This window comes from Hevea brasiliensis, chromosome 3 (genome assembly GCF_030052815.1).
Source record: "Hevea brasiliensis isolate MT/VB/25A 57/8 chromosome 3, ASM3005281v1, whole genome shotgun sequence".
In the NCBI taxonomy this organism is placed as follows: Eukaryota; Viridiplantae; Streptophyta; class Magnoliopsida; order Malpighiales; family Euphorbiaceae; genus Hevea; species Hevea brasiliensis.
This window is the reverse complement of record NC_079495.1, coordinates 113,211,411-113,225,647: the sequence shown is the minus strand read 5'-3', so window position 1 is coordinate 113,225,647 and position 14,237 is coordinate 113,211,411. Positions and strand designations below refer to the sequence as shown.

At 26.8% G+C, this 14,237-nt stretch overlaps 1 protein-coding gene across 6 annotated transcripts; it reads left to right on the top strand.

Moving 5' to 3' along the window:
• Positions 1-962: 962 nt before the first annotated feature.
• LOC131178775 (protein C2-DOMAIN ABA-RELATED 11-like) lies at positions 963-4,336 on the top strand. 6 transcript variants are annotated; one of them, XM_058144665.1, is made up of 5 exons: positions 1,264-1,284; positions 1,435-1,503; positions 1,975-2,091; positions 2,538-2,633; positions 3,285-4,336. In XM_058144665.1, the coding sequence occupies exons 3-5, from the start codon at positions 1,981-1,983 to the stop codon at positions 3,579-3,581; spliced, it is 504 nt and encodes a 167-aa protein (XP_058000648.1). In that variant the 5' UTR covers positions 1,264-1,284; positions 1,435-1,503; positions 1,975-1,980; the 3' UTR covers positions 3,582-4,336. The 6 variants fall into 6 exon arrangements, with proteins under 6 accessions (XP_058000651.1, XP_058000649.1, XP_058000646.1 ...); XM_058144668.1 differs by lacking the exons at positions 1,264-1,284; positions 1,435-1,503 and adding an exon at positions 963-1,087; XM_058144666.1 differs by lacking the exons at positions 1,264-1,284; positions 1,435-1,503 and adding an exon at positions 1,030-1,191.
• Positions 4,337-14,237: the final 9,901 nt, after the last annotated feature.

The window sequence follows — 14,237 nt, the reverse complement described above, 5'->3', positions numbered from 1 at the left end:
TACTTAATTCTAGAAGTTGGAGGGGATTGAGATCTATAAGATAAGGCATATATATATATATATATATATATCCTTGTGAATAAATCTGAAAACTAAAGTCAAAGCTATAGCCTCTCAATCACCATATAGCCTTAGCCATAGTTCATAAATAAGCTTTTGATTTTGGATCTCTTTCTAAAAGGTATAGAGACACTTGTTTGGTGACCCTTTATATGCACCGACCAAGTTTAATGTTATTACGAATTACTTTATCAATGAGATTAAAATAAAGAATTTTTTTTATAGAGTTAACACATTCTTCCATCCTGATCCATAATATTGTATACTTAAGTTAATTTTCAATAATTTTTTTATATTTTAATGAAGAAGTTTTATAATATTTATTGGTACTTTTTTATATTTAATTTTAGATTTATAATTTATTATGCACAACTAATTTGCATGGGTATTAATAATTGCATATGTCAATTCTACAGAAAATAAACATTAATTGGACATGTAGGTATCTGTTTTTTTTTTTAAATATAATTAATTAATTCAGAAGAGAATAGAAAGAAATTTTAATGATAGAGTACCATTCGGAAATTAACTTAAAAAAAAAAAAAGAAAATCCTAATTTTCTTCACACCATTAATCAAGAAACTTAAAAAAAAAAAAACCCTAAAATACATGTAATTATGTTATTTTAACAAAAATATTATGAAACTGAGTTTGAGCTATTAAGGCAACTCATTATTATAATCAAGGTATTAGAAAATTACTCGTATTAATGTACATTTCTCTCATTTAATTTTATAATTTTATATTATATTTATTTTTACACTTAATTTAATAAATATATTTATTATATAAATTATAAAAATAAAAATTAGTGTATATAGATACATAAAAGGAAAGGGTACTGGCATTCCAAAATTGAGCAGGGGAGAGAGGGAAAAAAAATTAATTAGAGAGTGGATAACAACTTAATTGAACAGAAAAGCAGCCGTTTTAAAAGATCAAAATGTGAATCGCAAGCAAGTCTCAAGAATGTCAAAGGAAAAATACAAGGAGAATTTGAAGACCTGGTCATAGTCAAAATATTAAGGCAAAAATCCTTAAAGACACATGTCCCCTTAGAATTCACTTTTCACATTATTTTCATTCTTGCCATATTGCCTTGTTGACTGTTTTTCTTTGTTTGCTGTCAAAGTAACCTCTCTCTCTCTCTCTCTCTCTCTCTCTTCTTTTTTTTTTTTTTTGTTTTGCGTGTGTATGTGAGAAAGCAGAAACAAACCCATGAAGGTTATGTAATTTGTCTATTTATTGCTTTCCAAATATAGAATTTACTTCAATTTCAGTTTTTGCTTTAGGGTTTTGCTTTATGGTGATGTTATAGTTTCTTGGTTAAAATAAAGAAACAGCATATGCTGTGTTATTTGCTTTCATTTTCAGCTGCTTGTGAACCTTGCCTTTTTCTTTTTGATCTAAGCTACCTCTGCCTCTCTTGCTGTTCTCAACAAGGTTCTCTTTCTATATATATATATATACTCTATTAGTTGTATTGCTGTTGAATCTATTAAGAATTAGCATTTATTGCACTGTGATCTGTTTTCTTCTGGTAATTTTGTTGATTTGTTTTTCCCATTTTGAATTTATATGCTGTTCTGAATTTCTCAATAAGATCTTTTTCATTTCCCCTTTCTTGTGGATATTTACGGTTTTATTCATCCTCGGGGAAACTGGGTTTCTACTTTGAATCCTTTTCAAAGTTTATTCCTTTATATGGATTTTGTGGCTTCTGCTTAAATATAGATTGTGTTGAAGCTGGGTAGTTGTGAAGAGTGTTTAATGTAAGTAATTTAAGTATCTTCCTTGAATTTGGTTCTTCATTCGTGCTCTAAAGTTCATGAGATTGAATTTCTCTTCCTTCCTTTTGCTTTGTTCTTCGCAGTGTTCGTCTTCTTTCCTGAAATTTTTGCATTCTTTTACTAGCGAACTATGGGAGAGCAGTTGGGATTGCTAAAGGTGACTGTTGTACAAGGGAAAAAATTGGTTATCCGGGATTTCAAGAGCAGTGATCCTTATGTGGTGGTCAAGCTAGGAAGTCAGGTGATTCGAAGCTCTATGATCCTTTTTGATTCGAAGCTTTATGATCCTTTTTTATTCAAAGCTCTATGAGTTTATGAATGATCTATCTTATATATCTTCTTTGATTCTAAGCCCAGTTGCTCTATGATCTTCTCCATTTTTGTGTATATTAAATTCCTACTAAGCACATAAATAGAGACATATTGTTGTTGAGTGAATCCACTCCCCCCTCCCACCAACCGGGCCCCCTTCCCCCCCCACCCTTCCACCCCACACCCTCCCTCTTTTGTTTCCTTTTAAATTTTGTTTCTTCTGGTAGATCTATGGATGAGCATGCTTTGGTGTGAGTCCAAGTTCTTGCCTCTACTACTTTTCTCCTGTTGGTCTTCTTCATATCTTTCAGTAGGATGGTGTTCCGTTCTTTTACTTCATCGAATTATATAAGTGACTAGTATCTCTTGTAACAGACATCAAAGACCAAAGTTATAAATAGTTGCCTTAATCCAGTCTGGAATGAAGAGCTAAGCTTCTCCCTCACAGAACCTATTGGAGCTCTAAGTTTGGTGAGTTGAGATTTTCTTGAATCTTCATTTATTTATACTGCTAATAAGTTTATTATGTTCAGTTAAAGGGAAAAAGAAAAGAAAAATGTAGGTAAAAAAATTATTATTATTATTATTATTATTATTATTATTATTATTATTATTATTGGACCTTTTCCAAGTTGTGAATGGGTTCAACAGTACATTTGACAAAGAATTATTGATCTGCAAATACCATATTGGTATGTAATATTGTATTTACCATATTGATACTGCTAATTTGAAACATGTCTATGTATAACAATTTGATACTCTAATGGGCTTATTAAGATAGAGGGCTATGATTATGATTGAGCAAAAGAATTTTGCTAAACATAGTTGCGCTTGTTGGGATTGTGCAATCTCAGCTGTCCAGTGAGTTGTGCCCCACAGTGGGATCTCGATCACAATGGACGTCTGAGATTGCAGAGTTGCAATGCAAATGGCTGATTTTTGAGCCAAACGAATGGAATGTGAGCTGCTGCCAGGCAGTAAATTTTGGTAGTGTCCTTCCAAGAGCTACACTTTCTCCATGAAATTGCTTGGTCATTGCATAATCAGTGAATTAGTTTGAAGACGCCAAAATTGTCCTGCAGATTTCTGTGGCATATAATCAGATTGATGTTTCGACAGGAAGTATTTGATAAAGACCGTTTCAAGGCAGATGACAAGATGGGGCATGCTCACCTCAGCCTTCAACCAATTGCCTCTGCTGCTAGGTTGAAGCAGATTCTGCAAGTTTGTTCTGGTGAGACTATTTTAAGAAAGGTAGTTCCAGACTCAGACAACTGTCTTGCCAGGGAAAGCTCGATTAGTTGTATTGATGGTGAGGTGGTGCAGAGCGTATGGTTGAGGCTCTGTGCAGTTGAGTCTGGGGAGATAGAACTAAAGATTAAGTTGATTGATGCTCCTGTTGCCTCTTCAAGGTAGTTCAGAGCTTAGAATTGTGCGATGAGTAGACTTCCGACAATGGTAGTCGGTGGTAGATGTATCGGTAGGCTACCTTGTACACCTCTAATTGTATCAAATAGATTTTCAAAGTAAGGTATTAAAATTAGTAAAGATTTCAGCTGGCTCATGCAAGACCAAGCTTCTTTTGTCTGGGTGTGCTCGAGTGCAATTATGTCTGCTTTTGAAATTGTTATCAAGTTTGAGGAGATTTTTAACTCTTAAATGTGAATGTGATTCTAGTTTAAAGATTGCATGTGATTTGGCAGTAATATGCAAAATCATTTTGCTTTGTAAGAAAGAAAAGAAATTCTTTTTGGGACATCTGATGTCATCAAATGTTGTTGCAATGTGAATATATGCTTGTTTGCTTATGCATGCTGTTTAATCAGATGATTCAGCCATGTTCATTTCTGATTTGAATTACGTTCATTTCTGCCATGTTAGGAGGACAGAGAATAGAGAGGCACATAACTTAGCTAGTCAAGTAGTCCATGACGCTTCCTTTTTGTTTTACTCTCTCTGTCGGTTGAGCTATGTGCTGTCTATTTGGCCTATTAAGGCTTTCAATGTATTGATATCTTTGAGGAGAAAAAAAAATTCAGATGATTCAGCAGCCACGTGTTCAAGTGTAATCAAGTTTTCAAAGTTTGTACAATAGTCCAATGAGAATAATCTGATGTCATCATTGTTGTTTGTTGGAAAATTTTATTTAGACTTAGGCTTCGATTGATTTATGTGAAATATTTTTTTGAAAAGTATTTTTCATATTTTTTATCACTTAGATTATTTAAAAAAATTAATTAATAAAAAATATTTTCTTTATGAAATAAAAAATTATATCTTTTTTAAAGAAAATAATTTTTATTTTTTAAAAGGGAAAGTCATTTTTTATTTTGATAATTTTATTAAAATATGAATAAAATAAATATATATTATTAATTTAATATTATAATTAAGAACATATTTTTTAGAGTACATTTTGTATGGAAAATTTTTTCATAGAACAAATGAATCTTAGCTTCTGTTTATTTTATAGAAAATATTTTTTTTCATTTTATAATATTTAAGGCATTCAGAAAAATGTCAATAAAAAATATTTTTTAATCGAAATAAAATAATGTAATTTTTAAGGAAAATGATTTTCTTTTTTTAAAAGAAAAATTATTTTTTAAACTTTGATAATCTTATTAAAATATAAAAATATTTATACATATATAATATAAATATATATTATTAATTTAACATTATAATAAAAAATATTCAAGTTATTTTTTATAAAACAAATGGAGTTTTAATTTATTATAATTTAAACTATAAATATATAACATGTAAATGGTCATATATATATATATATATATATATATATATATATATATACATATATATATATCAAGTTTAAGCAAATATTTCTATTTTTTATTTATTTTGTTCATTATATTTGTTTTATCCTTTGAAGTATCCATCAAGGTAATGTTGAAGCTAATGAAACTAATTTTACCTCATTGCAATTGTGGAAGCGTTAAACCCATAAAAAATATAAATAAATAAAACAACATAATAATGATATTTACATGGTTGATGTCCTCCTGAAGGTATATCATCTTCTACTATCAACAATCTTATAAAATAAATTATTAAATTCAAAGTTTTACTCATTGCTCATAAATCTCATTATACTCAAGAGATTTCACATGTTACTCTATTAAAGACATTATTTTGTTTCTCCCATTGATTTCTAGATATTATTAAATATTTATTACTTTAACTTCACAGCATATTGTGAATGTCTTCTCTCTGAATTACAATGGATAATAATCCTTTATTCTTTAATTATGCACGCTCTTTCCATGGATTTAAGTTAAAATAATCTTTCTCACAATACTTTTATTAGTTCCCTCAATCCTAATCTAAATAAAAGTCTCACTCAAATTTAGAATAATGTTATTTTATAAATATTTAAATATTATAATTAAAAATGAAATATATATATATACTGTATAAAGTTTTAGGCATATGGAATATATGTAAACATGCATTAATAGCATTGAATAGAAACGCTAAGTTAATTAGGTACCACTTAGGATTTATATATTTTTATCAAATAAATGTAATTAAAATAGTAAAATAAATAAAATAATATTTTTATTTTAAATAGATAATTAATTATATATATTAAATTAATTAATTATATTTATCTCCTATATTAATTTTTTATTTAAAAATGTAAGTAATAATAAAGAAATTTATAAAAATTTTCATGATATAATAATTACTTATGATTATTAGTCATAATTATATTAAAAAAAACATAAGTGTTGAATACATTATAATCCTATGTGGTACAAATAAATTATTTTTTCGTATCACGAGAAAACATATTTATTTTATATATTGCTTAATTTATCTACAATTTTTAAAATATAATTTTAAATTTTAAATAATTTTAAAATATATTATGCATGAATTTTTACAAAGAATAAATATTGAAAATTTAAAAAAATAAAAAGGAAACTTAAAGAAATTTAAAATTAAAATAAAATATTGATGAAATATTTAATAATTTCATTAAAAAAATTAAATTTTAAATAATGAAATAAGTAAATGTGATAATATTTTGATAACCCATTTAAATGACCAAAAATACTGATAATTTGTGTCGACATTTTAATTTTTATGGCTTTAATTAAGATAGCATCAACATATATAAAACCTTAAATTTTGATCTGATCATTTTTTTTTTATAATTTTAAATGAAATTTATATATGATAGGAGTGGTAAGCTGTATTAAATAAAACTTAGAATTTGAAAATACTGTTGCTTACTTTTTTTTTAAATAAATTATATAACACAATAAAAGTATAAGCATGGAAATAGTTATTTAAAAAAAAATGAAAATTGATATAAGCATAAGCCTTTAGGGTTAAATTTTCCCCTTTTCTTTTTAAAAAATGAAATTAAATTAATTTCTATCTATAAACTTTTATCTGTTGAGGCAGTGGGTGTAGAATAGGCTTTGAGGCATGATGAATCACTTTCTTTAAGGTATTAATTGCTCCAACTAGATTACTGCAAGATTATGGCAATATACCTCCAGGATACAACAAAGCCTGAAATCTGCAGACAGCAACTCCTGAAGATTTCCTTTAAGAACTCTTTATACGAACCGAATTTAAAGAGACTAGAAGAAAAAAAGAAGAAGTAGAAGTAGTATATAAATATCTGGATTGAAAAACTTATCCATATTTATAAAGAATGAAAAGTTTTGGCATATTTACTAGATAGACACATCTGTCTATCTTCAATAGATACAACTGTTTGTATAAAAAATATGTTTATTTATTAACAGATACCTATACAAATAGTTGTGACTATTTGTATAGAATAAATATGTCTGTTTATTAACAGACACCTATACAAACAGTTGTGACTGTTTATATAGAATAGACATGTGTGTTTATTAACAGACACCTATACAAACAGTTGTGACTGTTTATATAGAATATACATGTCTGTTTATTAACAGACATATCTATTTGTTAATAAACACATATGTTCATAATTTATTTATAAAAATTACAATAAGATAATTATTTTATTTCACACATATACGTGCCAAGTGTCATAATAGAATAATATATATTGAATTATATATATATATAATTCTATACATATTTCACTCTTGTCATTCCTTCACTTTCTTAAATTTTAATAATATAGGAATTTTGTTTCTCTATACTATCTAACATACAAGCAAATAATATAATCCCCCACTTAGCTTGTATTGTTAGATCCCATTGTTTCATGCATAATGAAAAGTATCTTTCGATTTAAACTTTTCCTTAGTGTAAGTACTTCAAAGTTCTAAAAAAATCATGGTGGCCTTAGCTTAAAACTAGATTCCTATTAAATAGAACCGGAAATACTACACACACGAATCAATTAGTTCGACTTAAAAAGTTCACCAAAATTTTAGCACGAATGTGACTTTGTACTACCTCCTATTTTCATGAACATTTACAAAAGTTATTCTCACTTTTGTTGAAGCAGGACCACTTCCTATGTTCATATAGGTAAAGTTTCTTTTGTATTAATATTAAATTTCATTAAGAGTATAAATACTCATCCTCATTCTATTAACTTAGTACGCTAAGTACTTAATTACAACATTTACTAATGACTTGTTGTTACCCTTTAAACTTTATTTAGTAATAATACTATAAAGTAAGGTTCCCATCAGTAGTAAATTTAATGGAATATTCTAAACCCTAATCATCACATGTACTTATGATCATAACTCTCGAGAGCCCTTTTATTAAAGGATTTGCTAGATTATTATAGGATTTAATATAAACACGGTAATAACATCATTAGAAACTAATTGTCTTACATTTCCAGGTCTTAAGCTTATATTTATATACTTTCAATTGTATATTTTACTATAAGCTTTAGCTATTATGATTTGACTATCACAATAAAAAGAAACAGATGGCACAGGTTGTGGCCACAACTTAATGTCCAATAACAAGTTTCTCAGTCATTCTGCTTCTTTATCAACATTCGCCAAAGTTATAAATTCGGATTCCACTGTAGAATGAGTTATACAAGTTTATTTCTTTGATACCCAAAAAACCTCCACCTAAAGTGGACACCCAACCAAAGGTTAACTTATTATCCTTAGTACTACTTATCCAATTGGCATTTGTATAACCCTAGGATCTCCACCATATTTATTTCACTAGTTAACCATATATTCACATGTTTATAACATGAACTACATAAATAATTCACAGTATAGATATGTATCTTATTTGTAAAAATAAATTGCTCTATAACTTATTTAAAATGAGAGCATCCAAAAATAAAGAACCAAGCTAAACTTGAACACACACACAAATGCATACTCATTTGTTCTTTTATCACTTCTTACAAATGACTTGTAAGGCTCTTATTTTTACTACTCATAAAGTACTAACCTTTTGGCCAATAAATTCATCTCTTCATGCATATAACTATTAAGAAGAATAGCATCTTTTAATTTGGTTATATCTTTTGACCAAGGGACACAACTCTTTATATGGTTTTAACAAAATTGAAAATTTATCGCAGAATAATCTATAGTTTATAATTCTTTTCTTTTAAATATTCAAAAACCCTTGAAATTTCTTTCCAATGTTCCACACCAGGATTATTAGTATATCTTAATAATTTACATATTATAAAAATAATATCAGGAGTAGTGCAATGCATAGCATATATTAAGCTACCAATAGCACTAGTACACTCAATTTGAGTAATTATTCTACCAAAATTTCCAGTCAATTTGTAATAAATATCATATGGAGTATTTGTTTCCCTCAATATAATGAAATTGACAAAGAGTAAAACCCCCACTATGTTACAGCTAAGTAGTTTTAGGTAGATCCCTCAAGGATAATAACCAAAATATAAATCTAGACAGTAATTTTAAAATTCTCTCAAGAATAAATTAAAAAATAATAATGTTGATTGTAGGTAAAAATGAAGAGAAAAGACAAAAAAAGAAAATAGATTTTTGTTCCAAACTGCTATTTATAAAGTATTTGCATCTCTTCGAACATATATAACAGTTCACTTTATATCTATTAAAATAATTACATTTGTTCACTTACACCTTTTAGAATAAATATAATCGTTCACTTTGTATCTCTTAGAACAATTACATCTGTTCACTTATACCTTTTACAACAGCTACAACTGTTCACTTTGTATCTCTTAGAACAATTTTATCTGTTCACTTATGCCTCTTAGAACATATACAACCGTTTACTTATACTTCTTAGAACAGATACAACCATTCACTTTGTATCTCTTAGAATAATTATATTTGTTCACATATACCTTTTACAATAGATACAACCGTTCACTTTGTATCTCTTAGAAAAATTACATTTGTTCACTTATACCTCTTAGAACATATACAATCATTCACTTATATCTCTTAGAACATATACAACTATTCACTTTGTATCTCTTTGAATAATTTTATTTATTCATTTACACCTTTTAAAACAAATATAACTATCGGTAATAAATAGTTCATTTTAATGCCTTTTAATGAACATAGATAACTCTTTCAAAATGAGACAAATTTTATTATCACTAATATTTTTAGCAATATCCCTACCTAGTTAGTGATAGACACAATTAATATGAATTAGGATTTATGTATATAAAAGTGTTTTTCGACTTATGCACATAAATCTTATAACATTCTTTAACATATTCACCATGAGCATTAGCATCATAATATAACCTTATATTTCTTCTAATTATAAGTATGTCATCAACATAAAACATTATCACATAAAAAACTTTTTAATGTGTAAGTATTTCTAAATCTGTTTAAGAGAAAAGTCGTATGTGGAGTAATTTCTACCTATAATAATTCAAACTAGAAGTATGATGTGTTATTATTCCTCCTAATTGCAATGATTTAGGAACTACCACTTTCAAATCCTTAAACTTTGAAACAAAGATATGCAACTCATGGACTTATCCATAATAGGCATATTATCAAGTATTTAGAATTCAAAATATTTCATAATGAGAAATTTATCCATACCTTTTTTTTCTGTATTATATTCGAATTCTAATGAATTCCAGATTTCCTTTAGAGACTTGACAGAGGTAAACAAATCGTATAGCCTATCTGATGAGTTATTGAGAATATGACCTCTGCATGGCAATTCATCTTCTTTTCCTGATCTGCTTTTACCTTCTCAGTGAACATAATTTGTTCCTTAAAATGATCAAGTTTTACGAACTCTTGATTCATCATGGAAACAGCCTTAGACTCTATTGCGATTAATACCTTAAAATTGTTTAGGCAGTGGATGTAGAATAGGCTTTGAGGCGTGATGAATCACTATTTTTAAGATATTAATTGCCCCCACTAGATTGCTGTAAGGTTATGGCAATATATCTCCAGGATACAACAAAACCTGAAATCTGCAGATAGCAACTCCTGAATATTTCCCTTAAGAACTCTTTATATGAACCGAATTTAGAGAGACTAAAAGAAAAGAAGAAGAAGTAGAAGTAGTATATATATATTTGGATTGAAAAACTCATCTATTTTTATAAAGAATGAAAAGTCATGACACATTTACTAGATAGACACATCTGTCTATCTCCAATAGATACAACTGTTTGTGTAAAATATATATTTATTTATTAACATATACCTATACAAATAGTTATGACTATTTGTATAACATGTCTGTTTATTAACAGACACCTATACAAATAATTGTGACCGTTTATATAGAATAGACATGTCTGTTTATCAACAGACATATCTATTTGTTAATAAACACATATGTTCGTAATTTATTTATGAAAATTACAATAAGATAATTATTTTATTTTATACATATACATGCCAAGTGTCATAATAGAATAATATATATATATATATATATATATATATAATTATATACATATTTCCCTCTTGTCATTCCTTTACTTTCTTATATTTTAACAATATAGGAATTCTTTCTCTCCATATTGTATAACATATAAGCTACTTATAACATTGTCAACAGTGACATGATTGGTTATCATTTTAGATGATTTATTTTATGGTCTTTTTAAGATCTAAGTTTTTATTTTTATTTTTATATATCTAATTTTTTAGTTATTTTAAAGTTTTTTTTTTCTTATAGAAGAGATAATTTATTTTATTTTAAATTAATCTAAGAAAAATTTAGCATAAATATGTCACTAAATCCTTCAGAACTCCTAAAAATTGGGTATACTCACGCTAAATGAAAAAAAAAAGGGAAATAAATATTAAAAAGGAAAATAAAAAATAATAATTGAGCCACCTAATTTTTTTTAATTGAAAAACCTCAAATACTTTGAATTATAAAGTTTTTTTTATTTTTAAAATAATTATAAAGTGGTATTTGATTGACCAGTAATTTCAGGATTATATTTTACTCTCCATGTTGGTTTCTTTAATATTTTATGAATTTAGGGAAGAGTATTTGCGAATACTCTGCCAAAATTTAGACCCATTAATTTCGTTCAAAATCTGATTATTAATATTGAATCTATTTAATTTTATATATTTTAATAATAAAATAATTTTTATTAATAATTTATATTTTAAAAATTTAATAATGCTATAAAATATTTAAATTTTTTTATTTAAAATATTATATATAAAAAGTTATAAATGTTATTATTCAAAATATATATTTTATATTTAATTAATTATTTATATAAACGGATTTGAGTTATGGCAGGGAAGGAGTCAAGAAATTTTCTTTGGGGGGCCTAAATACAATACATCGATAATATATATATAATTTATGTTATACCAAATCATATAATTAACTATATGGCATAATAGTATAAAATTCAAAAACATAATAATCATTAAAATTAAATAGAAATTAGATATTAATAAAACAATAAAATAAATATATTAGTTAAAAATAAATGTATATTTAAATTAATCTATGTAAAATATGCATAAAAATTGACACTACTAATTTAATTTACTTATACAGATATAAATAAAATAATTTTTTAATTTGAATGTAATAAATAATAGAAAGTTAAATGAGAGGGAAGATGAAGTAAAAAAAAAATTATATTGTACCCATAGAATGAGGAGAGAGCAAAAATAAAAAAAATAAAATAAAAAAACCCAATCTGAGTTTAGATTATGTGATAGAAAATTATTAAATTAGCTTAAATTTAATTTTTAATAACAACCACTAATCAAATTTTAATTTGTAAATATAAAATTTCGATTAATTATTGAACTTTCATATTTATTTACTGACAATCAAATAATTCTAATATTTCAATTTAAATTATAATGTACAAATTATAAATTATTAGAGTTCAATCGAAAATTTAAAGGGAGCAATTGATGAAAAATAAAATTTATTATAATCGATTATATATATATATATATATAGACTAATAAAAAAATTTTGAGAAATTAATTAATTAAAAAAATTAAATTTTAATATATCTATTAAAAATTTTTGAAAATAATTGAGGTGCCAAAACTATCTCTAGTCTCTCTTATCTACCTTCTTCATTAAATATTACATATATATACCGGAAAAAAAAAATCATGAAGTTTGGGGGGCCAAGGCCATCCCTAGCCCCTTCCCCTCTGCTACTGATTAATAGGTATTCGATATATAAAATTTGACATATCCTAAAATTTAAAAAATTGTGTTAAATTTTATTAATAAAATTACTATTTAAAAAAATAAATTGTAATATATTTTATGTAACGCTCTCACTTTAGGCCGTCCGTATATTCTACTGTTTTGATAACTAACGTCTGTTCGGACAGCCAGAATATCTAGAACTACACTCAAACTAGAGTGAGGAGACATAAATTGATTGAATAAAGATCAAGAAAAATTAAGAAAAAAATAAAAGAAATGAAATGCCAATAGGTTAAAGGAGCTGAGGTCCCTGCGATGGGTAACCCTAACGGAAAGCTACTGTGAAGACAGTTGCCAACCCTCAGACTAGTGGGGAACCCTGTAAGATAAATATTTTGGATTTAATTGAAGGATTTATGAGGTTTAAATGACAATAAAAATGTCAAGGAGATATAAGAAAATTTATGCTAATTGGTAAAGACAATTAAAATTCGTTGAACATAACAAAGGGCATTTTGATCATTTTACCCTCATTGTTGAATCTTGACCTAAATGTCAATAAAAAAGAGTGAGGATAAAACATTTAAAATAAATTAAAATCATAAATTGTGTAATGGAAAAGAGAAAAGAAAGAAAAAAGAAATAAAATTGAATTATGACATAAGCATTACCACATGATGACACAAGCATGACTAAGCATGATGATAAAATGACATCATTAAAAATTTAATGTAATTACTTTAGGATAAATATAAATACATAAGACAAATTACATTAATTAAAAAGAGATCATTTTCTTCCCTTGATTCATTTGGCCAAACCACCATAGATAAAGAGCCTTCACCATTTTCAAGCTTTAAAGCTTGATTTCCCATGTTGTTCCACCCCAAAACTCCTAAGTCGCTTCACTAAAAATTGATCCTACACCTTGAGGAAGCTATAGGCAGCCAAGAATTGAAGGGAAACTTAAAGTTTAGCAAGTCAAGTGTGGTCACAAGTGAGGTTAATACAAGATTTTCCTTACCTCTCTTCTTTAATCATGATAAGCATGTTAAAAGGGGTAGAAATTGTATGAAATTGAAAGAATATAATAAGTAATTGGAGACCTTAAATTTCAGCAGCCATGGAAAATATGGGAATTTGATGATTTTGGTTGAATTAATTTGTTTAATAATAGTGATTGATGAGTATACATGTATTAGAAGTTGCATGTTATGAGTTTGCATGAGTTGAGAATTTGGAAGTTAGGGTTTTGACCTAAATTGGGGATTTTGTATTATGGCTTGAAATTGACATTGTTAAGATCATTTATTGACTATTTGAAGTGTAATGAATGCGATTGAAGTTTGGTAGTTGGGTGGAATTAAGATTGGAAGTGTTGAATTTCTATATAGGGAATTCTGGACCTTGAGTCCAGTGTGCTTATGTGGCTATAAGTGGAGCCACATTGCTCCAATT